We start from the raw sequence: 26,039 nt of genomic DNA, 5'->3' as shown, positions 1-26,039 counted from the left end.
AGTTTTGATGGTAGAGTCATTCTTGATGGTAAACAGCCAGGTTTCAGGGTAAACCATCAGCCTTGATTGTACACAGTTTTGATGGTAAAGAGTCAGGTTTGACGATGAGACGTAGCTGGTTTTGTCAGTAGGTTTAGTTTAGGTAGCGAAGGATTCCATCAGTGAGCTTTGCATCTGAAAGACAAAAGAAGCCAAAGTCACTCCATGTCATGACATTCAATGTCAAACCCTGTCTCAGTGGTTTGGTTTCTGAAAGAGAAGTCTCAAGCCTGCACACAGCTCCACCTGCTCTGTGACTATATTATCCGACGGACTTGAGAAGGCAGCTTCCCCACTTCCAAACTGACTGCAGTTTGGATCTATGCTAAGGTGAAAATTCCTACTTGAGACCCATTCATTTAATATTTTTAAAGACAGACCTTCCACAACAGGAAGTTCGTTAACATCTATGGACCTGAGGAAATACTCAAATTCTGCAGACTTAACAAATTGCTTTTCACAGCCCTCATATCCCACTTGTGTTGCAAGCAGTGGATCAAAGTGGGGTTCTAGCACTGTGTTTATCGGCTAACATCTCTTACGCCTACACAGATAGTGCACTAATCTTAATGCCCCTGACCTGTGTAGTGGGGTGCAAGACATTGAATTTCTTCCTATACTTTTGACTGGTTTAGAAAGAACCAGATTTGGCCACCTGCTGGCAAAACCATTCACTAAAGCCAAACCAGTCCCAGTCACTGCAAATGCGGAAGGCTGAGGGAAACACGCAGCTTAAAAATAGGAAAACGGATGCAGCGTTTGATGCGTGTATGGAATGTTACTTCTTTTACCACAGGTGATGACTTGCTGTGTGTCACCTATTTTGTAGTAATTTCTGCACATCTGACTTTGGATGCAGCAAACATAAGCCCTCAGATTAAGGACCAGTAAGTCTTGGTTTGTACACAAATCCTGACAGGGGCTATTTGTGGAATATGTGGAATTAAAAATACATAATTGTTGTAACCTAATCAAGAACAGTGCGCAGATCTGGCTCTGCCCTGGGTTCAGCAGGCTGGGCTTAAACCACGACAGGTTCTTAACTTTGTGCTCCAGGTCTAGCGTTCTAACGCTATTCAGCAACATCTTTCCTACGTTGGCTTGACCAACCTAATGACCAGCCTAATGACCAACTGGTAGTCAGATTATGCTATATAAATCACTTAGAAACAATGGGGAAAAGGCAGGCATGAGAAACACACAGAAAAGAGTTAGGAAAAAAATGGCAGATTATGCTGGAATCCCTGCTTACTTGTAATCCTTCTCTCGATATCTATCATCTATCTTGAGGCGTTTCTTTTCCACTTCGCTTTCGCTTCCTTCTGTGTCACGGTATTTCCTCTTGCCAAGCCTCGGTTTTTCATTTGCCCAGATAGAGTTCTCAAATTGTGCACAAGCTGAGGCAGGTGGAGGTGCGTACCCTTCCCGAGAGTGTTTTTCCGACTGCTGCTGAGGTACTGAACCATGACGGAAGTTCTCTCTGTGGCTGCTCAAGTGATGGGCTCCTTCCTCTCTGCCGTGAGCGGTGTGAGCCCATCTGCTGTGGCAGTGATGATCCCTACGTGATTTGTAGAACTGACTCAATTTGTCAAAGTCTTCAACAAAATGAGAGGACTTCCTCTCTCTACCAACTCGTGTTCCATGAACAGAGTCATAAACCTCGTGATATCTGCGTTTTTCCCATCTCCATGCTTCATCTTGATAGTATCTTTCCCTGCTCCAGGTTCTCTCTCCTTTGGAATGGTAATACCTATTCCTGTCTTGTTCTGTTCTTTCTCTGCTTCGGGATCTATAACGAGAGTATTTTCCTGAGCTTCTGCCATTATTTGGACTGTTTCTTTCCTTATGGGAAGGTCTGTATTGGCTTGCACATATCCTAGGATGCAAAAAAAGAGAACAGAGAAAGAATTCCAATGGTAAAAAGTGGGAAATCATCCTATGAAGAAACAGAAGCATTCCAGGAGGCATCTGCCTGTGTTTAGTACCAGAATAATACATGCTCGGTGCTGACATCTGCAACCCTACATGTACAGTGTGGAATTTGCTGTACTGGTTCAAAGCTTTCTACTAAATAGAATTAGTAAAGGGGTAAAACAACGATAAACTTGGATGAAATCTTGTTTTCATCAGAGTATACCCGGTTTACCTTGTTTGCGCTGACAGCCTGTTCAGGTGGCTGTAGGCCAGGGATTCTAAGATTATTTCTTGAGGAATCGGTGACTCAGCTTCAGGTACCTACAATTAAAATGCAGACGTTAAGAGACAAAAATATACTACCTTTAGCTGAAAACTGTTTCAAAATTTCCTCATTAGTTATTAAGCAAGATCACTTTGCCTTACGTGCACTATTGCCAATTCACACATCACCCCTTCCCCACCCCCAATATATTTATGAAACTTATCAAGTACTATCTCAGCTGAACTTTTGTGAAGCTGACATGTTCTCACATGCCAGTTCAGCTCTGCAAATTCTAAGGGGACAACAGCACAAAGTGTTAACGATGAAATTTGTGCTGTGTGTTTTCACAGTATTTCACATGAATTCGGAACATTTTAACGCTCCTGAATACTAAGGACACCATAGGTGAGAAGTTCTAGATGGAACAAACATAACTCGCTGGTTCAAGCAATCCATTTGTTTTAGCAAAGAAAATCTCAGAAGGTTTAGCAGGCTGGACCCGGCAAGCAAAATCGTCAAGTTTCAGTCCCTTTTTGTTTAGATCCAATATCTAAACTAACAGCACCATTTAGTGAATCATTTTTTGGCAGCTCATGATGGGATCTCTCTTTTTCAGCCCTCTCACAGGGAGAATGGGAATTCTGCAATGTGCTGACCACCTTCCCAATCACAATTCCATTGGAAGATATGCTGAAATTCATTTTAAATGCCTCAGATTTTCCTGAAGACTCTGCACTGGAAGGAACCGTAGCATCGGAGCCGAGTGTAGGACTTACATTCACTGCTGGCTCTACAATCATTTCATCAGGAACTTCCTGTCTGGAAATGTCAGCAGCAACTGCCACTGTGGAGGCATCTGAGGTAGACTCTGCTCTGAAAGAGTTTGTAATTGTGGAGGAAGGAATGGCCTTGCTGAGATCCTCATTCTCCAAAGCACTGGTAAGATGGCCAGCCTGTGACACGGTCTGCCGCTCAGGCAATATGTTATGAATACTGTTAGTGATCTTCTGGGCTTTCGATGGATCCGTAGCTGAAGGCCTGGTAATTGCCCAGTTTTGAATGCAAGCTGTTGGTAGAGCTGAAGATAGCCTTTTTATGGAGATACCAACAGGATTTGTATCCTCTTCTAGGGGTCCATTTCCATTTAAATGACTTGAATTCTGTATTTAAAAAGAAAAGATTGCAAGATGAATATGTGCAATCACACAGCACTTATGAAAACATTAAATTCTCCTACTAAATATTTCTACAAATTGCCTCACTACATAAGAAGAAAAACACCCCACTTCCAATATCGACCTAAGTCCAACAAGTGTGTTTAATTCCTGCTGCTTTTGATTTACTGCATATTGGTATCAAATGAGCCTCATTTTTGAAACCCACACAAACAACTTAACACTGACTAAAGCTCTTCCCAAATGTATTTACTTTCCCCTTTAAACATTCCTCGAAAACACTGTAATAATTGCTCTGGTACGCAGGACCAAGAAAAATCGTTTTCACTGACTCAGCTAAAGTAACACTGGCGGAGTGATATTGAATTATTACTACTACTATTGTTCTTATCATCATCATCATCATCAGGAATTAATAGGCTCCTTCAAGCGTCTGAAAAGCATAGCTCCCAGTGCTTTAGAAAGCACTTTGAGTTGGAAGTATAATGAAGTAGCATGGCTGCACAATTTAGGATTAGCCACTGTTGGAATAATTCTGGCTGTTGCTGACGGTTGTGAAGAAAGCTGCAGTGTGGGAGGGAAAATAAAACTCAGACGCTACAAAACAACAACACACCCACCACCCCCAGTCAAAAGAAAACAACATTATCAATTTGGTGCCATTATCTGCTCCCTGCAAATTACCTTAATCATATGAGGAGGAAGTTGCGGTCCCATAAATCCGTCCTGCTTACTATTAGGCCCCCACTGACCAAGGAATGAGCAGGGGTCAGACGGTGCTGGTAAGTAAAAACCACGTTCTCCAAGTGTCAAATCATAGCGCCTTGGGAAAAAAGCAGTGATCTCAGTTTAGAGTTTTTCTTTCAGCCTGGTCTTGGATTAAACCCCCTTCTAAAATTTGAAAAGAACAGATGATGTGACACACAAGACATGTACAAAAGGCTCAACCAAGACTACAAACTAAAAAACAGACAATGGTCTCCCTACAATGACTATCCTTGCCAGAGCGACAGCTCACCCTTACATCATCTATGGCGTAATTTCTCCTCTTCTACATTAGCCAGCTACAAAGACCAGATAGACAGCAATGTACACAAGCGCACCAGTTTAACGCCAAGCAATGAAAGGCAGTAAACGCTGTGGGCAAGTTCAGGTTAGACAGAACCAAATTCCAGAAATTGTAATCTTTTCCTAGCACAGAAATAACAACACCTGAAAAAAAGACAAGTATCAGTAACAGGAAAGTAAATATATTCTGAACAGGTTCAGGAGTTGGTATTACCTGACATAAAAAAGTAAATAAGCTTGCTGATTGAGAACCGTTTGGATATCAGAAGGCTCCACTACGGCATCATTCATTCGATACCAAAATCCATTGCCCGCCTGCAAATAAAAGACAGTGACATCTTTAGACAAAATGCATGTTGCTCAAATGCCGTCACAGGTAGAACTCTTCAGCACAAACCATCCAAACCAAATCAAATGGAACACACCATCCAACTTTTCCCCATCAAAACGGTGGTTACCAGTAACATTGATTTTCTTTGTTTATTTCACCCTGGGAGAAATCAAGCTGGTACCCACCTTTATGAAGCAGATATAGTGTCCTGCACTGCAGCCAAACCCCAAATGAACAAGAACTGCATATAAAGAATAGATGAGTGGTTCTCCCATCGATTGGGACATATAGGCTCGAAGATCCAAATATTCAGGGTATTTTACATCCTAAACACAAAACAGGAAGATTCAAAAATTACCCGGAATCACTTGGTGGAACAGCCTGAGAAAAACCCTTCTGAAAACACAGGCTAGGATCACACAAATATATTCTTGATTCTTATAAAAATACCTCTTCTCAGAAACAACATTTAGTCATTTAAGCTGCAGAGAACTCTTTTCTGCAGAATTAGCTCTAAGAGTGAGGTATACCCCTATGGTTACCGTAAGCCACAGTTGTTAGATGGACTTTTCTTAGACTATTGTTATTAGTCTCTAGTTACAGCCTGCAAGCATTAACAACTTTTAAATCATAGAATCACAGAATCATAGAATAGTTAGGCTTGGAAAGGACCTTAAGATCATCTAGATCCAGCCCCCCTGCCATGGGCAGGGACACCTCCCACTAAACCATGCCACCCAAGGCTCTGTCCAACCCGACTTTGAACACCGCCAGGGATGGAGCAGTCACAGCTTCCCCGGGCAACCCATTCCAGTGCCTCACCACCCTAACAGTAAAGAATTTCTTCCTTATACCCAATCTAAACTTCCCCTGTTTAAAATGATATTTTCTTGGGGAAATCTCCCATTCCAAGAAGATAAAGCTGCTTTACAGCTGCAAATATACCTTGTTGATCTTGCCACCAGTAAAATCTGCAAATCTTTTCAGCGATATGACGAGAACTTTGGAGGAGCGATGTATTGTGTACCTCTTGGAGGCAGAAACCATGTTTTCGCACCTTAAAAACCAGCACGGACAAACGGTTAACGGCAAATTCTTCCCCCTCCCAAAACTCAAACAAGTGTTCATCTCTCGCACAGGCTTATGAACCCATACGCTGCACTTCAGGCTTGTTAACAGACAGAAGGTAACAGGATGTAAGCGGACAGCTCTACAAAACAAAGGATTTAGAACATTATCTTTCGATAGCCAAGCAAACATCTGAGCATCTATCCTAATGACAAAAAGGAAAGGCTTCCCAACAATTCAGCATGAGAACCCTGCAAGACATTTTTTAGTGAGCCATTAGAGGCTGCTCATGTTAACGACCACCGTTCACACGCACTGAGACCCAATCCCACTTTGTTCCACAGGGAACACTAGGACCTTCAGCAAGCTGATTGTTGCCTCCCACCCCAAATCCTTGTCCTTAGCTCCATGCTTCAGCTCACCACTACTTAGCAGACATCCCCTGTAACTTCTGGCCAGACAAATATTTCTGTGTGCAACCTCACTCTTACGAAGGCTAATAAACACCAGTAGAAGCAGCAGTAAGGAATAAAAGTCTAATATGAGCTAATGGCCAGAATTCTTCTATTTCCAGATATTCATGTGATACATGAAACGCGTTCTCTTGTGTTCAGATGGAATTAGTAAGAATCTTACTTGCTACACTTATAGCTGTTTTCTCCGCCCAGTTGTTCAGGTTTCACAAATTGTTCTAGAGCCTCGGTGACAGACGTAACGGCCTGGATGAATAAGAAAGTAGAGCACTAAGTCACTGGAAAAGCAAAACTTCAAACACTTCCTGGTAGTTTGCGAGAGAACCTTGCTAGTTCATCCTCAAGCAACCTACTGCCAACCGGCAACCACTGTGAAGGAGGCAGAAACCTCAGAGTACGCTGAGCATTTACCTCCTGTGGAAACGATTCTACTCTGAAACAAAACAATAAAGTTTGCAGTGCCACAGACAGCTCCTGTGCTATGCTATGGCATCAAGAATGAGAACAGTCAAACCCATCAGCCTAAGGACAGACGTATGCTGAAGCAGAATAATGGAGAAGTGTGAGAGTATAGGTGTTTGTGTAGACATAATTACTGTTTTTACAGCTTAAACCCACTGCAAACATGGAGAGCATCTAGATGCCTTCCACACAAGACCAAAGGATTGCCGCTCCCATCCAGCATCAAGCTCTTTCCTTTTAGCAGTGTATCTTTTTCAGTAAAATGCCTTTCTTTGGAAGGCTCTACAGGTCCCCATACAGCTCAACCCATATTCACAAAACACCTTACCTCTATATCCAAAGTAATATCGAGGAATGGTTCGTACGTATCAGAAACGGCTTGGCAGTTCAAGCATTTCACTGGAATCAAAATACAAATGCTTAACACTGACTGGACAAATTTAAAGTCTTCACACGTATTACTTTAGTCAAAGTCCTTTACTACAGACAAACAGACACAGACCACTTCAAAGGAGAGGAAGATTTTTAACAAGTACCTTGGGATCTTAGGTATCCTCCAAATATTTGATAAATAAGTGTGGTGGCTTGAGAAGATATGTCCAACCTGGAAAGAAATGATAAATCAGACCTCAGATGATGCGAGGCTCAGATTTAACTCTTCAAACAGTTTTTACCAAGGACACGGATTTTAATGCAGTATAGTAAAGAAAGGAGTAAAAGGGGCTAGAGAACAATCAAAAGTTAAATAATTTGTTTATGCTTACTTGGTGCTTCCATTCAAGCAAGTTTTCTGCAAAGCATCAACAGTGAAGGACAAGAATTCATGTGCATCCTCTTGACTGCCGTAACGGAAATGCTTTCCTATTCCTAATAAATAAGAAGGTGGTCATATTTATCTCGTAGAAATTGAAAGAAAACTTGTATTTCTAATATCTTCCTTCCAAGCATCAAAATCATTTCTATGCATCAAATAGTTCTTTGAAAAGTTACCAAATATATCAAAATAAAACCATCTGAAATTACTTACTTTTAAGGCCATGGATAACAGATGTAGGTTTGATAGCGTTATTAGAGCAACACAGGACTTGGTTAATGTGAGCTTCCAATGTACACATCATACAGAAGCCTTTTTCATGACCTGAAGAGTGAAAGAAGCAACAGTCTAGCCAAATATGCATTGCTACAAAAAAACCAAAAACCAGCCTTATGAATTAATACTCTTTAAGCTAAAGGTACAATGTGCATTCTTCATGTGCATCCTCTTCTCCTAAGGCGTCAATATCCCGACAGTTTTGTGGCATTTTAAGACACAATCCTGTACAGAATTTAAATGATGACTGAGTTTGCATTAAAATGCATTTTCTGATGAGCAATCTAAGTCACTATTGCAATGACTTTTTTTTTTTTTGCAGGCTGACACGAATGTGAACTCCACAGGCTGCCGAATATATGACAAAACACTACTGACATTGATGACACAGCACTAAGAGAGAATGCCTGTTATTTTCAGCATACTGCTGTGAGGTGAGCTACGTGACACAGAGCTAAGAAACCTCCGGGAGAAAGGAAAGATTAAATTATTTCTGCCCTCCCTTTTGCAACAGGGTTCTTAACTGGAAACATTTTTATCTATGTTAAAAAAACACACTTACATTTCTAGGAATAAACACTAAGATGCCAAACCAAAAAGCATGCATGTACCTTTGTCAAAATAGACCTAGATGGAGATGAAAAGAGGCTCCTATGCCTAAATCAATTCAAGCATAGAAGTGCAAAGAATACAAATTCCAACGTTCAAAAAATACGAACTTTTAACTAGAATAAAACCAGTCTACATTTTAATACTGCCCCACACAGATTTCCATTTCAGGACAGCAGAAATTGGCTCGTAGTGCTTTCTAGGGTGTGGGCCTTTTTAATGGGTCAAGAGTGAACGTGTCATTTATTGCAATATTAATACACTACAGCATCTAGGCTGCAGACACAAAGAAGCTATGATGCCAACATCCTAAATTTTACCTCCTTTCTACCAGCAGGAAACCCAAATCCCAAATGTTCATCAAATGCCTTCCTTTGCAACATACTTCTTTATTCACACAAAGCAAGAAATGGTCTTTACTTGCAAGTTTACCATTGTGCATTAAATGAACAAATGAACTTTATATGCCATTCTGAGCTCCCTGCTAAATAACCATGGAATCACAGAATCACTTAGGCTGGAAAAGACCGCGAAGATTGCGTTCAAAGCTGGCTTCTACAGGTAAAACTGGAAAGCCACGAGTTTTCTCCACAGAATCCCTGTTGTTCTTCCACCTTTGCAGCTGCCCAACATATTTATAATAATACTAGAAAGTACTCACATGACTTGCTGTGTTCAAGAGACAGCATGTAATTGGCCAGAGGAGGTGTGTACGTCAAACACTGCAGAGTAGCATTAAGGTAACACGTATTGCCCAGATTCTGCAGTCCAACTCCAACATTCAGTGGCTGTTGCCAATCCATGCAGATTTTCTCAGGTGGAAAAAGAATTTCACGTGGTGGGGCAATTCCATCGTTAACAACTGCAAGAAAATTAGATTTCCAAAACTATTTACGGTTTCTGTTTGAAAAAGGCTGTTTAAAAGGTAGCATTCTGCAGGAGCACCCAGAAGAACCAGGTCTACTCCACAACCCAAAAACACATGATGGAACAGCTGAAACACTGCCACTTGAATTTGCAGGTCAACACACTGCTTTGAACCATCATTTTCCAGCACCAGTCCCTTCAGTTGCCTTAGGGGACTCACAAAATTGCAGCCTAGCGCTGAAGGCTTTATTCATCACAACCCTGTTTTATATCAGTGCAACAAATGAGAACTGTGTTTTCTAACTTTTGGGGTTTTTGTTCTGAAGAAAAGGGGGGAAGGACAGAAGGCACACTTACTTAGTTCTCCCTGGCCAAAAGGCTTGGGTTTTTCCGTGTTTCTACAATAAATAGAACCTCCTGGTCCCTTCTTTGGCTCTTCTGCAGGTTGTACCCAGCCAAAGTTTGCGGTGCATGCTGTCACTTACTTGGCACGCCATTTGTTGGCCCACCTGAATGACAGCTTTTTAAATATTGAAGGTATTCTCCTCTTTATAGTCATCGTTCATATCTGTATCAAAGATAAAAGTTCTGGTTGACTTAAAAATATCACAAAGCATTCCAGAAGGAGATCCTGTCACTCAGTTGCAAAGAAATAACTTGAAGGACTAAATAGCTGGTAACAAATATTAAAAAAACCCCAAACGACAACAACCAAACTAAAAACCCCACTCACAAAACTGTGTTTAAGTGGGGAGCAGCGATTACGCATTTGTCTCATGACAAAACAAACATTTGCAGCAGTGACTGTAAAACAACAACATACACAAAAATGCCTAAGTAGAAATAAGGAGCAACAGGAAACTACTACAGGTAGACATGAAGACATGAAGGCACTTCTATGTCTCTAAATTGCAAACTATACTTCCACAAAGCAACACTACAGGAAGACAAAAAAGCCCAAACCAAACCAACAACAGAAAAGTAAAACCAAACCCCCGAAAAAAAAACCAAAAACCAAACACACACACACACACAAATTCGAAATAAGGAACATCCCGAACGGACACACACACACACACACACCCACACCCCCACCCCCACACCCCCAGAGGCCACACTTGTTTGCTTTCATAAAAAATAATCCATCTGCCAACCCAGGAAACCCGCAGTCAATTATCACTTTAACCTTACCTGGAAGCGAAGGGCTCCGAGTTTGTCAGCTCCGGGGTCGTGACCGTGGTCTCCGTCCGCCCAGGGGTTTCTCTGCTCTCCCAAGGCGCGTCTGCCCAGTGTTTCACCGGGGTCTGAGGGTCTGCTTCTCCCGGGTCGCAAGATAAGCTCCCAAAGTCGGTTAACGTCATAGTACCAGTTCCAAATGGAACTGCCCGGCCTTCCGTCACCAGCGCTGAGCCTGAGGCACCTACCCGCTCACCCTCCGCTCTGCCTTTCCGAGGCGTTTTGGTCCCTAAAAGCATTTTGGCACCGCTGCTCTCACGGACCGGCGCGGCACGCAGCACGTCCGCTGTCGGGAGCGGCAAGAGCCCAAACACAGCCAAACCAACCCGACCCTGACGCGGCAGGCGAGGGCAGAGCACGGCTCCGAGGGATCCCTCGCTTCCCCTCGCCTCGCCCTTCTCCCTCCACCTCACGCTCCGACCCAGCCCCACCGGGCACCTCCGGCCCGCGGCAACCGGTGCTGCGGGGGCAGGCGCAGCGCCGCCCCGCCTCAGCGCTCTCCCGCCCCGCCCCGCCCCGCCCCGGTCCTGCCGGGCCAGGCGGTGGTGGCCGTGGCGGCGGTGGCGGCGTCGGCGTCGGCGGGGCTGGGTCCGTCCGCCCCATACTGGGGACGTCGCCCAGCCCCGCCCCGACGGGGAGTCCCACCCCTCCGCTGCCCGGCAGGCAGGAGGACAGCGGCCGGGTGCCCGACCGGCGCCACAGCGGCCGCCAGAGCTGAGAAGAGCCCAGCCCAGCCGAGCCGAGCCGGGCCGAGCCGGCTGCTCCCGCCGCTCTCTTTCCCTTCTTTTTGCCGTGCCGGCTCCGCTCAGCAGCTGAGCTGTGTGGCCACTTCCATCAGCCGCGGTGCCAGTGCAGTGCAGGCAGAGAAATGTACAGGAAACTTCGGCTCAGCCGGACTGGCTTAAAATTGACGCTATTCTGACAAAATAAGCTCTACGTTACTGAAACATTTTGAACCGCTTTAAACTGGTACAAAACTGAACCTCTGCCAACTGAGCAGCAACTAGAATGCTTTCTAGGTGAAAACAATGCATATTTTTCAGATTTAGTACATCCCTATGGTAGATATGCTGGCTGGAAAAGCTAGGTCTCTTGTAGACCAAATCCTACAAGCTAAGACTTGTGGCTTACCAGTTCCATTTCTAGATTTTCTTAGAAAATGTTTCTAGCTACAGTTTGAATATAAAATGTAAACGCTGCACAGATAGGGACTGATCTAAGTAGTAACTTGGCGTACACAAGTGATTTGCATGACATACTCTGTATCAATCATTGTTTAAAATGTGACGTTCTATGTAAATCCACTGCAATCGTAACGTTTTCATTTATCAGGAGGACCTGTTGCTTCAGCCTGGAGACTGTCTCTAAAATAAAGTGTGAAACCCTACTGTTGCATAGCTCCTCATTTACCAAGAATACATGGGAGGTGCGTGCTGATTTACTGGTTTCAGAGGTTAAGATCTGATTTTGCAACTGCTCTTGTAAGTCAAAGGCCTCTTTGCCTACCTTTAGGCACACTGATTTAAATTGACAGGTTTACTTTTTCAGAGAGAAAATTCCTCACCTGCAAAATAGATTGTTCTTGTAAAGCTGAACACTCATAGCTGTGTTGCTGTGAATGTTACTCCATTAAGAGCTGGTTTCCCACCCTGAATTAAAGAGGGATTTTGTCCGTTCCCTTCCATGAGCTTCAGTCAAATATAAGGCAAGAACAACTCAGATCTCTTGTCCTCAAGTCGATTAATCAGACCAGACAGATAAGTCAGAGGAACTGTATTTCACTGAGGTTCCCAATCACTGCTCTCCTGATGCAGGACCAGTGAATATGAAGTGCATCACAGTTTGATAGCATTTAATAATAAAAATTAAAATCACCCTATGAATTTGTCTGGAGCTAGCCACTTTAGAGAGACAAAGACAACTGAGACTTCAGGCAAGTGACAGTATATTAAGAGAACGGAATTGAAACGTATGGATTTTGTCTTGATGGTAAATGTTTCAATCAGAAATTCTAAGTTTTGATGGTCCACATCGATAAAGTCCAGTTTGAAGATAAAGAGTCGTTGTTTTTGAAGGTAAAGATTCATCTTTTTTGATGGCAAATCCAGGTTCGATGATAAACAGTCAGGTTTGATGCAAACAGTCAGGTTTGGTGGTAAAAAGTCACATTTGATGGTAGAGAGTCAGTTCTGATGGTAAAGGCAGGTTCAATGGAAAACAGGTTTGGTGCTAAAGCGTCAGGTTTGATGGCAAAGCCAGGCTTGATGGTAAACAGTCAGTTTTGATGGTAGAGTCATTCTTGATGGTAAACAGCCAGATTTCAGGGTAAACCATCAGCCTTGATTGTACACAGTTTTGATGGTAAAGAGTCAGGTTTGACGATGAGACGTAGCTGGTTTTGTCAGTAGGTTTAGTTTAGGTAGCGAAGGATTCCATCAGTGAGCTTTGCATCTGAAAGACAAAAGAAGCCAATGTCACTCCATGTCATGACATTCAATGTCAAACCCTGTCTCAGTGGTTTGGTTTCTGAAAGAGAAGTCTCAAGCCTGCACACAGCTCCACCTGCTCTGTGACTATATTATCCGACGGACTTGAGAAGGTAGCTTCCCCACTTCCAAACTGACTGCAGTTTGGATCTATGCTAAGGTGAAAATTCCTACTTGAGACCCATTCATTTAATATTTTTAAAGACAGACCTTCCACAACAGGAAGTTCGTTAACATCTATGGACCTGAGGAAATACTCAAATTCTGCAGACTTAACAAATTGCTTTTCACAGCCCTCATATCCCACCTGTGTTGCAAGCAGTGGATCAAAGTGGGGTTCTAGCACTGTGTTTATCGGTTAACATCTCTTACGCCTACACAGATAGTGCACTAATCTTAATGCCCCTGACCTGTGGAGTGGGGTGCAAGACATTGAATTTCTTCCTATACTTTTGACTGGTTTAGAAAGAACCAGATTTGGCCACCTGCTGGCAAAACCATTCACTAAAGCCAAACCAGTCCCAGTCATTGCAAATGCGGAAGGCTGAAGGAAACACGCAGCTTAAAAATAGGAAAACGGATGCAGCGTTTGATGCGTGTATGGAATGTTATTTCTTTTACCACAGGTGATGACTTGCTGTGTGTCACCTATTTTGTAGTAATTTCTGCACATCTGACTTTGGATGCAGCAAACATAAGCCCTCAGATTAAGGACCAGTAAGTCTTGGTTTGTACACAAATCCTGACAGGGGCTATTTGTGGAATATGTGGAATTAAAAATACATAATTGTTGTAACCTAATCAAGAACAGTGCGCAGATCTGGCTCTGCCCTGGGTTCAGCAGGCTGGGCTTAAGCCACGACAGGTTCTTAACTTTGTGCTCCAGGTCTAGCGTTCTAACGCTATTCAGCAACATCCTTCCTATGTTGGCTTGACCAACCTAATGACCAGCCTGATGACCAACACCTAGTCAGATTATCCTACATAAATCACTTAGAAACAATGGGGAAAAGGCAGGCATGAGAAACACAGAGAAAAGTGTTAGGAAAAAAATGGCAGATTATGCTGGAATCCCTGCTTACTTGTAATCCTTCTCTCGATATTTATCTTTGGACTTCTTTTTCTTCTTGACCTTCTCATCTTTTTTCATTCTTTGGTCATCTGTCTTGCGGCATTTCTTTCCCATTTCACTTTCCCTTCCTTCTCTGTCACTGTATTTCCTCTTGCCAAGTCTAAGTTTTTCATTTTCCCAGAAAGCGTTGTCAAAATGTGCACGAGCTGAGGCAGGTGGAGGTGCGTGCCTTTCCCGAGAGTGTTTTTCAGACTGCCGCTGAGGTACTGAACCATGACGGAAGTTCTCTCTGTGGCTGCTCAAGTGATGGGCTCCTTCCTTTCTGCCGTGAGCGGTGTGAGCCCATCTGCTCTGGCAGTGATGATCCCTACGTGATTTGTAGAACTGACTCAATTTGTCAAAGTCCTTATCAAAATGAGAGGACTTCCTCTCTCTACCATCTCCTGTTCCATGAACAGAGTAATAACCTTTGTAACACCTGCGTTTTTCCCATCTCCGTGCTTCATCTTGATAGTATCTTTCCCTGCTCCAAGTTCTCTCTCCTTTGGAATGGGAATACCTATTTCTGTCTTGTTCTGTTCTTTCTCTGCTTCGTGATCTATAACGAGAGTATTTTCCTGAGCTTTTGCCGTTATTTGGACTGCTTCTTTCATTATGGGAAGGTCTGTACTTCCTTTCATTGTAATAGTCCTGCTTATGATGATATTGCTTATTTGTTTCCATGCTGCGAGAGCGCCTCCTTTTGTAGGAACGATCATCCGCTTTGCTCCTGCTTTGCTTCTGCTCTTTAATCTCAGAGTATTGTCTCTTCTTTCGGTAGTGTTCTTTGTCAGGTTTTTTGGAGTCGTGTATCTTCTCCTCGTATTTTTGCCTATTATCCTCTTCGCATTTTTTATTATTCAGCCCCTCATTTTGCCTGGAGAACTGACTCTCCAGAACTTTATCCAGCTTTGCAATAGAAGAGTCATTAACAGGTGGTACCTCTACATAGTTATTAGAAATGTCCTCTGTATCTTGGCATTTATCTGTAATACCTAGAGATGCAGGCTTTTTAGGACTACATTCAATGTCAGACTTCACAAAGGAAGTTTGCCCTAATTTCTCTTCACTCTCAGGAGACCCTTTGATATACGAAGGATCTCCTTTTGCAATGAGTGCAGGTTCTTTTGGTCTTCTTGGTTTGTCTTTGTCTCTGCTGTCTTCGGACTCACACTGCCCAACGTATTCCCATTCAGTATCCAAGGACTTTTTCCTGACCTTGTGCTGACCATTGATACTGGGTTGTACGTTATCAGCTTTTGTTATAATACTTTCAGCAACTTCTTTGGTAGCAATGGTTTCACAGTCTGATACAGTAAAAGGACTCTCAATCTCACAGCCAAGGTCGGAAAGAGGTGTCCCGGATTGTTCATAAACAGACACTGTTTCCGTCACTACGGTTTCCATAAGACGATCGCCCTCAGACTTCTGAGGTGCAGGGACACTGCACAAAATAAAAACACATTTTTCACTTGGAAAAGTTCACCTAAAAGATAAATGTTGGGAGCACAAATCCCCTTAAGTAAAAGATTTGCTGGCTACTGGTAAACTCTGTCTGTTTCTAAACTCCCTTACACGGTTTGGAAACTGTAGCTTTCTAAAGAGACTCTGTAAGGCAGTCCCCTTTAGAAACCGATTCTTATACATTCAGCAGCGCCCAGAGAAGGTGTTTTTCTTCTCTTGAGCCTGCAAGGAGTACATTAAAAACCCACACCCAGCACATTTGTCTCCCTCTGCTCACTGCTCTACATCACATCAGTAGCCAGCACCACTAGGTTCGCTCTCCCCTAACTAGAAAAAAGTCAACTCATTAATGTCAGTCCCTCCCCCCAAAATGGGAGGGCAGGAGGTGGGGAATTTACATTGGAAAAAGAAATCCAATCGTTAAAAAAAGGAAAATAATTCCGTGAAGAAACAGAACTATTCTGAGAGGCATCTGCTCGTATTTAATATCAGAATAATACATCTTCAGTGCTGATGTCTGCAACCCTACATGTACAGTGTGGAATTTGCTGTACTGGTTCAAAGCTTTCTACTAAATAGAATTAGCAAAGGGGTAAAACAATGATAAACTTGGATGAAATCTTGTTTTCATCAGAGTATACCCGGTTTACCTTGTTTGCACTGACAGCCTGTTCAGGTGGCTGTAGGCCAGGGATTCTAAGATTATTTCTTGAGGAATTGGTGACTCAGCTTCAGGTACCTACAATTAAAATGCAGACGTTAACAGACAAAAATATACTACCTTTAGCTGAAAACTGTTTGCAAAATTTCCTCATTAGTTATTAAGCAAGATCACTTTGCCTTACGTGCACTATTGCCATTTCAAACATCACCCCTTCCCCACCCCCAATATATTTATGAAACTTATCAAGTACTATCTCAGCTGAACTTTTCTGAAGCTGACATATTCTCACATGCCAGTTCAGCTCTGCAAATTCTAAGGGGACAACAGCACAAAGTGTTAACGATGAAATTTGTGCTGTGTGTTTTCACAGTATTTCACATGAATTAGGAACATTTTAACGCTCCTGAATACTAAGGACACCATAGGTGAGAAGTTCTAGATGGAACAAACATAACTCACTGGTTCAAGCAATCCATTTGTTTCAGGGAAGAAAATCTCAGAAGGTTTAGCAGGTTGGACTTCACAAGTAAAATCATCAAGTTTCAGTCCATTTTGTTTAGATCCAATATCTAAACTAACAGCACCATTTAGTGAATCATTTTTTGGCAGCTCATGATGGGAACTCTCTTTTTCAGCCCTCTCACAGAAAGAATGGGAATTCTGCAATGTGCCGACCGCCTCCCAAATCACAATTCCGTTGGAAGATACGCTGAAATTCATTTTAAACACGCCATTCGACGCCTCAGATTTTCCTGAAGACTCTGCACTGGAAGGAACCGTAGCATCGGAGCCGAGTGTAGGACTTCCATTCACTGCTGGCTCTACAAACATTTCATCAGGAACTTCCTGTCTGGAAATGTCAGCAGCAACTGCCACTGTAGAGGCATCTGAGGTAGACTCTGCTCTGAAAGAGTTTGTAATTGTGGAGGAAGGAACGGCCTTGCTGAGATCCTCATTCTCCAAAGCACTGGTAAGATGGCCAGCCTGTGACACGGTCTGCCGCTCAGGCAATTTGTTATTAATACTTCTAGTGATCTTCTGGGCTTTTGATGGATCCGTAGCTGAAGGCCTGGTAATTGCCCAGTTTTGAATGCAAGCTGTTGGTAGAGCTGAAGATAGCCTTTTTATGGAGATACCAACAGGATTTGTATCCTCTTCTAGGGGTCCATTTCCATTTAAATGACTTGAATTCTGTATTTAAAAAGAAAAGATTGCAAGATGAATATGTGCAATCACACAGCACTTATGAAAACATTAAATTCTCCTACTAAATATTTCTACAAATTGCCTCACCACCTAAGAAGAAAAAACACCCCACTTCCAATATCGACCTAAGTCCAACAAGTGTGTTTAATTCCTGCTGCTTTTGATTTACTGCATATTGGTATCAAATGAGCCTCATTTTTGAAACCCACACAAACAACTTAACACTGACTAAAGCTCTTCCCAAATGTATTTACTTTCCCCTTTAAACATTCCTCGAAAACACTGTAATAATTGCTCTGGTACGCAGGACCAAGAAAAATCGTTTTCACTGACTCAGCTAAAGTAACACTGGCGGAGTGATATTGAATTATTACTACTACTATTGTTCTTATCATCATCATCATCATCAGGAATTAATAGGCTCCTTCAAGCGTCTGAAAAGCATAGCTCCCAGTGCTTTAGAAAGCACTTTGAGTTGGAAGTATAATGAAGTAGCATGGCTGCACAATTTAGGATTAGCCACTGTTGGAATAATTCTGGCTGTTGCTGACGGTTGTGAAGAAAGCTGCAGTGTGGGAGGGAAAATAAAACTCAGACGCTACAAAACAACAACACACCCACCACCCCCAGTCAAAAGAAAACAACATTATCAATTTGGTGCCATTATCTGCTCCCTGCAAATTACCTTAATCATATGAGGAGGAAGCTGCGGTCCCATAAATCCGTCCTGCTTACTATTAGGCCCCCACTGACCAAGGAATGAGCAGGGGTCAGACGGTGCTGGTAAGTAAAAACCACGTTCTCCAAGTGTCAAATCATAGCGCCTTGGGAAAAAAGCAGTGATCTCAGTTTAGAGTTTTTCTTTCAGCCTGGTCTTGGATTAAACCCCCTTCTAAAATTTGAAAAGAACAGATGATGTGACACACAAGACATGTACAAAAGGCTCAACCAAGACTACAAACTAAAAAACAGACAATGGTCTCCCTACAATGACTATCCTTGCCAGAGCGACAGCTCACCCTTACATCATCTATGGCGTAATTTCTCCTCTTCTACATTAGCCAGCTACAAAGACCAGATAGACAGCAATGTACACAAGCGCACCAGTTTAACGCCAAGCAATGAAAGGCAGTAAACGCTGTGGGCAAGTTCAGGTTAGACAGAACCAAATTCCAGAAATTGTAATCTTTTCCTAGCACAGAAATAACAACACCTGAAAAAAAGACAAGTATCAGTAACAGGAAAGTAAATATATTCTGAACAGGTTCAGGAGTTGGTATTACCTGACATAAAAAAGTAAATAAGCTTGCTGATTGAGAACTGTTTGGATATCAGAAGGCTCCACTACGGCATCATTCATTCGATACCAAAATCCATTGCCCGCCTGCAAATAAAAGACAGTGACATCTTTAGACAAAATGCATGTTGCTCAAATGCCGTCACAGGTAGAACTCTTCAGCACAAACCATCCAAACCAAATCAAACAGAACACACCATCCAACTTTTCCCCATCAAAACGGTGGTTACCAGTAACATTGATTTTCTTTGTTTATTTTACCCTGGGAGAAATCAAGCTGGTACCCACCTTTATGAAGCAGATATAGTGTCCTGCACTGCAGCCAAACCCCAAATGAACAAGAACTGCATATAAAGAATAGATGAGTGGCTCTCCCATCGATTGGGACATATAGGCTCGAAGATCCAAATATTCAGGGTATTTTACATCCTAAACACAAAACAGGAAGATTCAAAAATTACCCGGAATCACTTGGTGGAACAGCCTGAGAAAAACCCTTCTGAAAACACAGGCTAGGATCACACAAATATATTCTTGATTCTTATAAAAATACCTCTTCTCAGAAACAACATTTAGTCATTTAAGCTGCAGAGAACTCTTTTCTGCAGAATTAGCTCTAAGAGTGAGGTATACCCCTATGGTTACCGTAAGCCACAGTTGTTAGATGGACTTTTCTTAGACTATTGTTATTAGTCTCTAGTTACAGCCTGCAAGCATTAACAACTTTTAAATCATAGAATCACAGAATCATAGAATAGTTAGGCTTGGAAAGGACCTTAAGATCATCTAGATCCAGCCCCCCTGCCATGGGCAGGGACACCTCCCACTAAACCATGCCACCCAAGGCTCTGTCCAACCCGACTTTGAACACCGCCAGGGATGGAGCAGTCACAGCTTCCCCGGGCAACCCATTCCAGTGCCTCACCACCCTAACAGTAAAGAATTTCTTCCTTATACCAAATCTAAACTTCCCCTGTTTAAAATGATATTTTCTTGGGGAAATCTCCCATTCCAAGAAGATAAAGCTGCTTTACGGCTGCAAATATACCTTGTTGATCTTGCCACCAGTAAAATCTGCAAATCTTTTCAGCGATATGACGAGAACTTTGGAGGAGCGATGTATTGTGTACCTCTTGGAGGCAGAAACCATGTTTTCGCACCTTAAAAACCAGCACGGACAAACGGTTAACGGCAAATTCTTCCCCCTCCCAAAACTCAAACAAGTGTTCATCTCTCGCACAGGCTTATGAACCCATACGCTGCACTTCAGGCTTGTTAACAGACAGAAGGTAACAGGATGTAAGCGGACAGCTCTACAAAACAAAGGATTTAGAACATTATCTTTCGATAGCCAAGCAAACATCTGAGCATCTATCCTAATGACAAAAAGGAAAGGCTTCCCAACAATTCAGCATGAGAACCCTGCAAGACATTTTTTAGTGAGCCATTAGAGGCTGCTCATGTTAACGACCACCGTTCACACGCACTGAGACCCAATCCCACTTTGTTCCACAGGGAACACTAGGACCTTCAGCAAGCTGATTGTTGCCTCCCACCCCAAATCCTTGTCCTTAGCTCCATGCTTCAGCTCACCACTACTTAGCAGACATCCCCTGTAACTTCTGGCCAGACAAATATTTCTGTGTGCAACCTCACTCTTACGAAGGCTAATAAACACCAGTAGAGGCAGCAGTAAGGAATAAAAGTCTAATATGAGCTAATGGCCAGAATTCTTCTATTTCCAGATATTCATGTGATACATGAAACGCGTTCTCTTGTGTTCAGATGGAATTAGTAAGAATCTTACTTGCTACACTTATAGCTGTTTTCTCCGCCCAGTTGTTCAGGTTTCACAAATTGTTCTAGAGCCTCGGTGACAGACGTAACGGCCTGGATGAATAAGAAAGTAGAGCACTAAGTCACTGGAAAAGCAAAACTTCAAACACTTCCTGGTAGTTTGCGAGAGAACCTTGCTAGTTCATCCTCAAGCAACCTACTGCCAACCGGCAACCACTGTGAAGGAGGCAGAAACCTCAGAGTACGCTGAGCATTTACCTCCTGTGGAAACGATTCTACTCTGAAACAAAACAATAAAGTTTGCAGTGCCACAGACAGCTCCTGTGCTATGCTATGGCATCAAGAATGAGAACAGTGAAACCCATCAGCCTAACGACAGACGTATGCTGAAGCAGAATAATGGAGAAGTGTGAGAGTATAGGTGTTTGTGTAGACATAATTACTGCTTTTACAGCTTAAACCCACTGCAAACATGGAGAGCATCTAGATGCCTTCCACACAAGACCAAAGGATTGCCGCTCCCATCCAGCATCAAGCTCTTTCCTTTTAGCAGTGTATCTTTTTCAGTAAAATGCCTTTCTTTGGAAGGCTCTACAGGTCCCCATACAGCTCAACCCATATTCACAAAACACCTTACCTCTATATCCAAAGTAATATCGAGGAATGGTTCGTACGTATCAGAAACGGCTTGGCAGTTCAAGCATTTCACTGGAATCAAAATACAAATGCTTAACACTGACTGGACAAATTTAAAGTCTTCACACGTATTACTTTAGTCAAAGTCCTTTACTACAGACAAACAGACACAGACCACTTCAAAGGAGAGGAAGATTTTTAACAAGTACCTTGGGATCTTAGGTATCCTCCAAATATTTGATAAATAAGTGTGGTGGCTTGAGAAGATATGTCCAACCTGGAAAGAAATGATAAATCAGACCTCAGATGATGCGAGGCTCAGATTTAACTCTTCAAACAGTTTTTACCAAGGACACGGATTTTAATGCAGTATAGTAAAGAAAGGAGTAAAAGGGGCTAGAGAACAATCAAAAGTTAAATAATTTGTTTATGCTTACTTGGTGCTTCCATTCAAGCAAGTTTTCTGCAAAGCATCAACAGTGAAGGACAAGAATTCATGTGCATCCTCTTGACTGCCGTAACGGAAATGCTTTCCTATTCCTAATAAATAAGAAGGTAGTCATATTTATCTCGTAGAAATTGAAAGAAAACTTGTATTTCTAATATCTTCCTTCCAAGCATCAAAATCATTTCTATGCATCAAATAGTTCTTTGAAAAGTTACCAAATATATCAAAATAAAACCATCTGAAATTACTTACTTTTAAGGCCATGGATAACAGATGTAGGTTTGATAGCATTATTAGAGCAACACAGGACTTGGTTAATGTGAGCTTCCAATGTACACATCATACAGAAGCCTTTTTCATGACCTGAAGAGTGAAAGAAGCAACAGTCTAGCCAAATATGCATTGCTACAAAAAAACCAAAAACCAGCCTTATGAATTAATACTCTTTAAGCTAAAGGTACAATGTGCATTCTTCATGTGCATCCTCTTCTCCTAAGGCGTCAATATCCCGACAGTTTTGTGGCATTTTAAGACGCAATCCTGTACAGAATTTAAATGATGACTGAGTTTGCATTAAAATGCATTTTCTGATGAGCAATCTAAGTCACTATTGCAATGACTTTTTTTTTTTTTGCAGGCTGACACGAATGTGAACTCCACAGGCTGCCGAATATATGACAAAACACTACTGACATTGATGACACAGCACTAAGAGAGAATGCCTGTTATTTTCAGCATACTGCTGTGAGGTGAGCTACGTGACACAGAGCTAAGAAACCTCCGGGAGAAAGGAAAGATTAAATTATTTCTGCCCTCCCTTTTGCAACAGGGTTCTTAACTGGAAACATTTTTATCTATGTTAAAAAAACACACTTACATTTCTAGGAATAAACACTAAGATGCCAAACCAAAAAGCATGCATGTACCTTTGTCAAAATAGACCTAGATGGAGATGAAAAGAGGCTCCTATGCCTAAATCAATTCAAGCATAGAAGTGCAAAGAATACAAATTCCAACGTTCAAAAAATACGAACTTTTAACTAGAATAAAACCAGTCTACATTTTAATACTGCCCCACACAGATTTCCATTTCAGGACAGCAGAAATTGGCTCGTAGTGCTTTCTAGGGTGTGGGCCTTTTTAATGGGTCAAGAGTGAACGTGTCATTTATTGCAATATTAACACACTACGGTATCTAGGCTGCAGACACAAAGAAGCTATGATGCCAACATCCTAAATTTTACCTCCTTTCTACCAGCAGGAAACCCAAATCCCAAATGTTCATCAAATGCCTTCCTTTGCAACATACTTCTTTATTCACACAAAGCAAGAAATGGTCTTTACTTGCAAGTTTACCATTGTGCATTAAATGAACAAATGAACTTTATATGCCATTCTGAGCTCCCTGCTAAATAACCATGGAATCACAGAATCACTTAGGCTGGAAAAGACCGCGAAGATTGCGTTCAAAGCCGGCTTCTACAGGTAAAACTGGAAAGCCACGAGTTTTCTCCACAGAATCCCTGTTGTTCTTCCACCTTTGCAGCTGCCCAACATATTTATAATAATGCTAGAAAGTACTCACATGACTTGCTGTGTTCAAGAGACAGCATGTAATTGGCCAGAGGAGGTGTGTACGTCAAACACTGCAGAGTAGCATTAAGGTAACACGTATTGCCCAGATTCTGCAGTCCAACTCCAACATTCAGTGGCTGTTGCCAATCCATGCAGATTTTCTCAGGTGGAAAAAGAATTTCACGTGGTGGGGCAATTCCATCGTTAACAACTGCAAGAAAATTAGATTTCCAAAAATATTTACGGTTTCTGTTTGAAAAAGGCTGTTTAAAAGGTAGCATTCTGCAGGAGCGCCCAGAAGAACCAGGTCTACTCCACAACCCAAAAACACATGATGGAACAGCTGAAACACTGCCACTTGAATTTGCAGGTCAACACACTGCTTTGAACCATCATTTTCCAGCACCAGTCCCTTCAGTTGCCTTAGGGGACTCACAAAATTGCAGCCTAGCGCTGAAGGCTTTATTCATCACAACCCTGTTTTATATCAGTGCAACAAATGAGAACTGCGTTTTCTAACTTTTGGGGTTTTTGTTCTGAAGAAAAGGGGGGAAGGACAGAAGGCACACTTACTTAGCTCTCCCTGGCCAAAAGGCTTGGGTTTTTCCGTGCTTCTACAATAAATAGAACCTCCTGGTCCCTTCTTTGGCTCTTCTGCAGGTTGTACCCAGCCAAAGTTTGCGGTGCATGCTGTCACTTTCTTGGCACGCCATTTGTTGGCCCACCTGAATGACAGCTTTTTAAATATTGAAGGTATTCTCCTCTTTATAGTCATCGTTCATATCTGTATCAAAGATAAAAGTTCTGGTTGACTTAAAAATATCACAAAGCATTCCAGAAGGAGATCCTGTCACTCAGTTGCAAAGAAATAACTTGAAGGACTAAATAGCTGGTAACAAATATTAAAAAAACCCCAAACGACAACAACCAAACTAAAAACCCCACTCACAAAACTGTGTTTAAGTGGGGAGCAGCGATTACGCATTTGTCTCATGACAAAACAAACATTTGCAGCAGTGACTGTAAAACAACAACATACACAAAAATGCCTAAGTAGAAATAAGGAGCAACAGGAAACTACTACAGGTGGACATGAAGACATGAAGGCACTTCTATGTCTCTAAATTGCAAACTATATTTCCACAAAGCAACACTACAGGAAGACAAAAAAGCCCAAACCAAACCAACTACAGAAAAGTAAAACCAAACCCCCGAAAAAAAACCAAAAACCAAACACACACACACAAATTCGAAATAAGGAACATCCCGAACGGACACACACACACACACACACACCCCCACACCCCCAGAGGCCACACTTGTTTGCTTTCATAAAAAATAATCCATCTGCCAACCCAGGAAACCCGCAGTCAATTATCACTTTAACCTTACCTGGAAGCGAAGGGCTCCGAGTTTGTCAGCTCCGGGGTCGTGACCGTGGTCTCCGTCCGCCCAGGGGTTTCTCTGCTCTCCCAAGGCACGTCTGCCCAGTGTTTCACCGGGGTCTGAGGGTCTGCTTCTCCCGGGTCGCAAGATAAGCTCTCAAAGTCGGTTAACGTCATAGTACCAGTTCCAAATGGAACTGCCCGGCCTTCCGTCACCAGCGCTGAGCCTGAGGCACCTACCCGCTCACCCTCCGCTCTGCCTTTCCGAGGCGTTTTGGTCCCTAAAAGCATTTTGGCACCGCTGCTCTCACGGACCGGCGCGGCACGCAGCACGTCCGCTGTCGGGAGCGGCAAGAGCCCAAACACAGCCAAACCAACCCGACCCTGACGCGGCAGGCGAGGGCAGAGCACGGCTCCGAGGGATCCCTCGCTTCCCCTCGCCTCGCCCTTCTCCCTCCACCTCACGCTCCGACCCAGCCCCACCGGGCACCTCCGGCCCGCGGCAACCGGTGCTGCGGGGGCAGGCGCAGCGCCGCCCCGCCTCAGCGCTCTCCCGCCCCGCCCCGCCCCGCCCCGGTCCTGCCGGGCCAGGCGGTGGTGGCCGTGGCGGCGGTGGCGGCGGTGGCGGCGTCGGCGGGGCTGGGTCCGTCCGCCCCATACTGGGGACGTCGCCCAGCCCCGCCCCGACGGGGAGTCCCACCCCTCCGCTGCCCGGCAGGCAGGAGGACAGCGGCCGGGTGCCCGACCGGCGCCACAGCGGCCGCCAGAGCTGAGAAGAGCCCAGCCCAGCCGAGCCGAGCCGGGCCGAGCCGGCTGCTCCCGCCGCTCTCTTTCCCTTCTTTTTGCCGTGCCGGCTCCGCTCAGCAGCTGAGCTGTGTGGCCACTTCCATCAGCCGCGGTGCCAGTGCAGTGCAGGCAGAGAAATGTACAGGAAACTTCGGCTCAGCTGGACTGGCTTAAAATTGACGCTATTCTGACAAAATAAGCTCTACGTTACTGAAACATTTTGAACCGCTTTAAACTGGTACAAAACTGAACCTCTGCCAACTGAGCAGCAACTAGAATGCTTTCTAGGTGAAAACAATGCATATTTTTCAGATTTAGTACATCCCTATGGTAGATATGCTGGCTGGAAAAGCTAGGTCTCTTGTAGACCAAATCCTACAAGCTAAGACTTGTGGCTTACCAGTTCCATTTCTAGATTTTCTTAGAAAATGTTTCTAGCTACAGTTTGAATATAAAATGTAAACGCTGCACAGATAGGGACTGATCTAAGTAGTAACTTGGCGTACACAAGTGATTTGCATGACATACTCTGTATCAATCATTGTTTAAAATGTGACGTTCTATGTAAATCCACTGCAATCGTAACG

General features: G+C 43.2%; 1 protein-coding gene and 1 pseudogene across 2 annotated transcripts; both read right to left on the bottom strand.

Moving 5' to 3' along the window:
* Positions 1 to 1,287: 1,287 nt before the first annotated feature.
* On the bottom strand, positions 1,288 to 10,722 carry LOC308222332 (ubiquitin carboxyl-terminal hydrolase 42-like; annotated as a pseudogene). The gene is made up of 16 exons: positions 10,553 to 10,722; positions 10,449 to 10,507; positions 9,156 to 9,356; positions 7,823 to 7,933; positions 7,560 to 7,662; positions 7,332 to 7,399; positions 7,124 to 7,194; positions 6,497 to 6,579; positions 5,738 to 5,849; positions 4,978 to 5,118; positions 4,676 to 4,776; positions 4,078 to 4,216; positions 2,654 to 3,378; positions 2,380 to 2,510; positions 2,186 to 2,274; positions 1,288 to 1,915 (listed from the first exon to the last, which is right to left on the bottom strand). The product of its transcript is annotated as a ubiquitin carboxyl-terminal hydrolase 42-like (transcript).
* Positions 10,723 to 14,161: 3,439 nt separating this feature from the next.
* LOC308222331 (ubiquitin carboxyl-terminal hydrolase 42-like) lies at positions 14,162 to 24,056 on the bottom strand (the record flags this gene model as incomplete). The annotated part of the gene is made up of 14 exons (XM_080620230.1): positions 14,162 to 15,638; positions 16,309 to 16,397; positions 16,782 to 17,513; positions 18,214 to 18,352; positions 18,812 to 18,912; positions 19,114 to 19,254; positions 19,874 to 19,985; positions 20,633 to 20,715; positions 21,260 to 21,330; positions 21,468 to 21,535; positions 21,696 to 21,798; positions 21,959 to 22,069; positions 23,292 to 23,492; positions 23,855 to 24,056. The coding sequence occupies 14 exons, from the start codon at positions 24,054 to 24,056 to the stop codon at positions 14,162 to 14,164; spliced, it is 3,630 nt and encodes a 1,209-aa protein (XP_080476356.1).
* Positions 24,057 to 26,039: the final 1,983 nt, after the last annotated feature.

Source organism: Psittacula echo, assembly GCF_963264785.1.
Source record: "Psittacula echo genome assembly, chromosome: 5".
Lineage (NCBI taxonomy): Eukaryota > Metazoa > Chordata > Aves > Psittaciformes > Psittacidae > Psittacula > Psittacula echo.
Note: the sequence above shows the minus strand (reverse complement) of the source record. Positions and strands in the feature narration are given on the sequence as shown.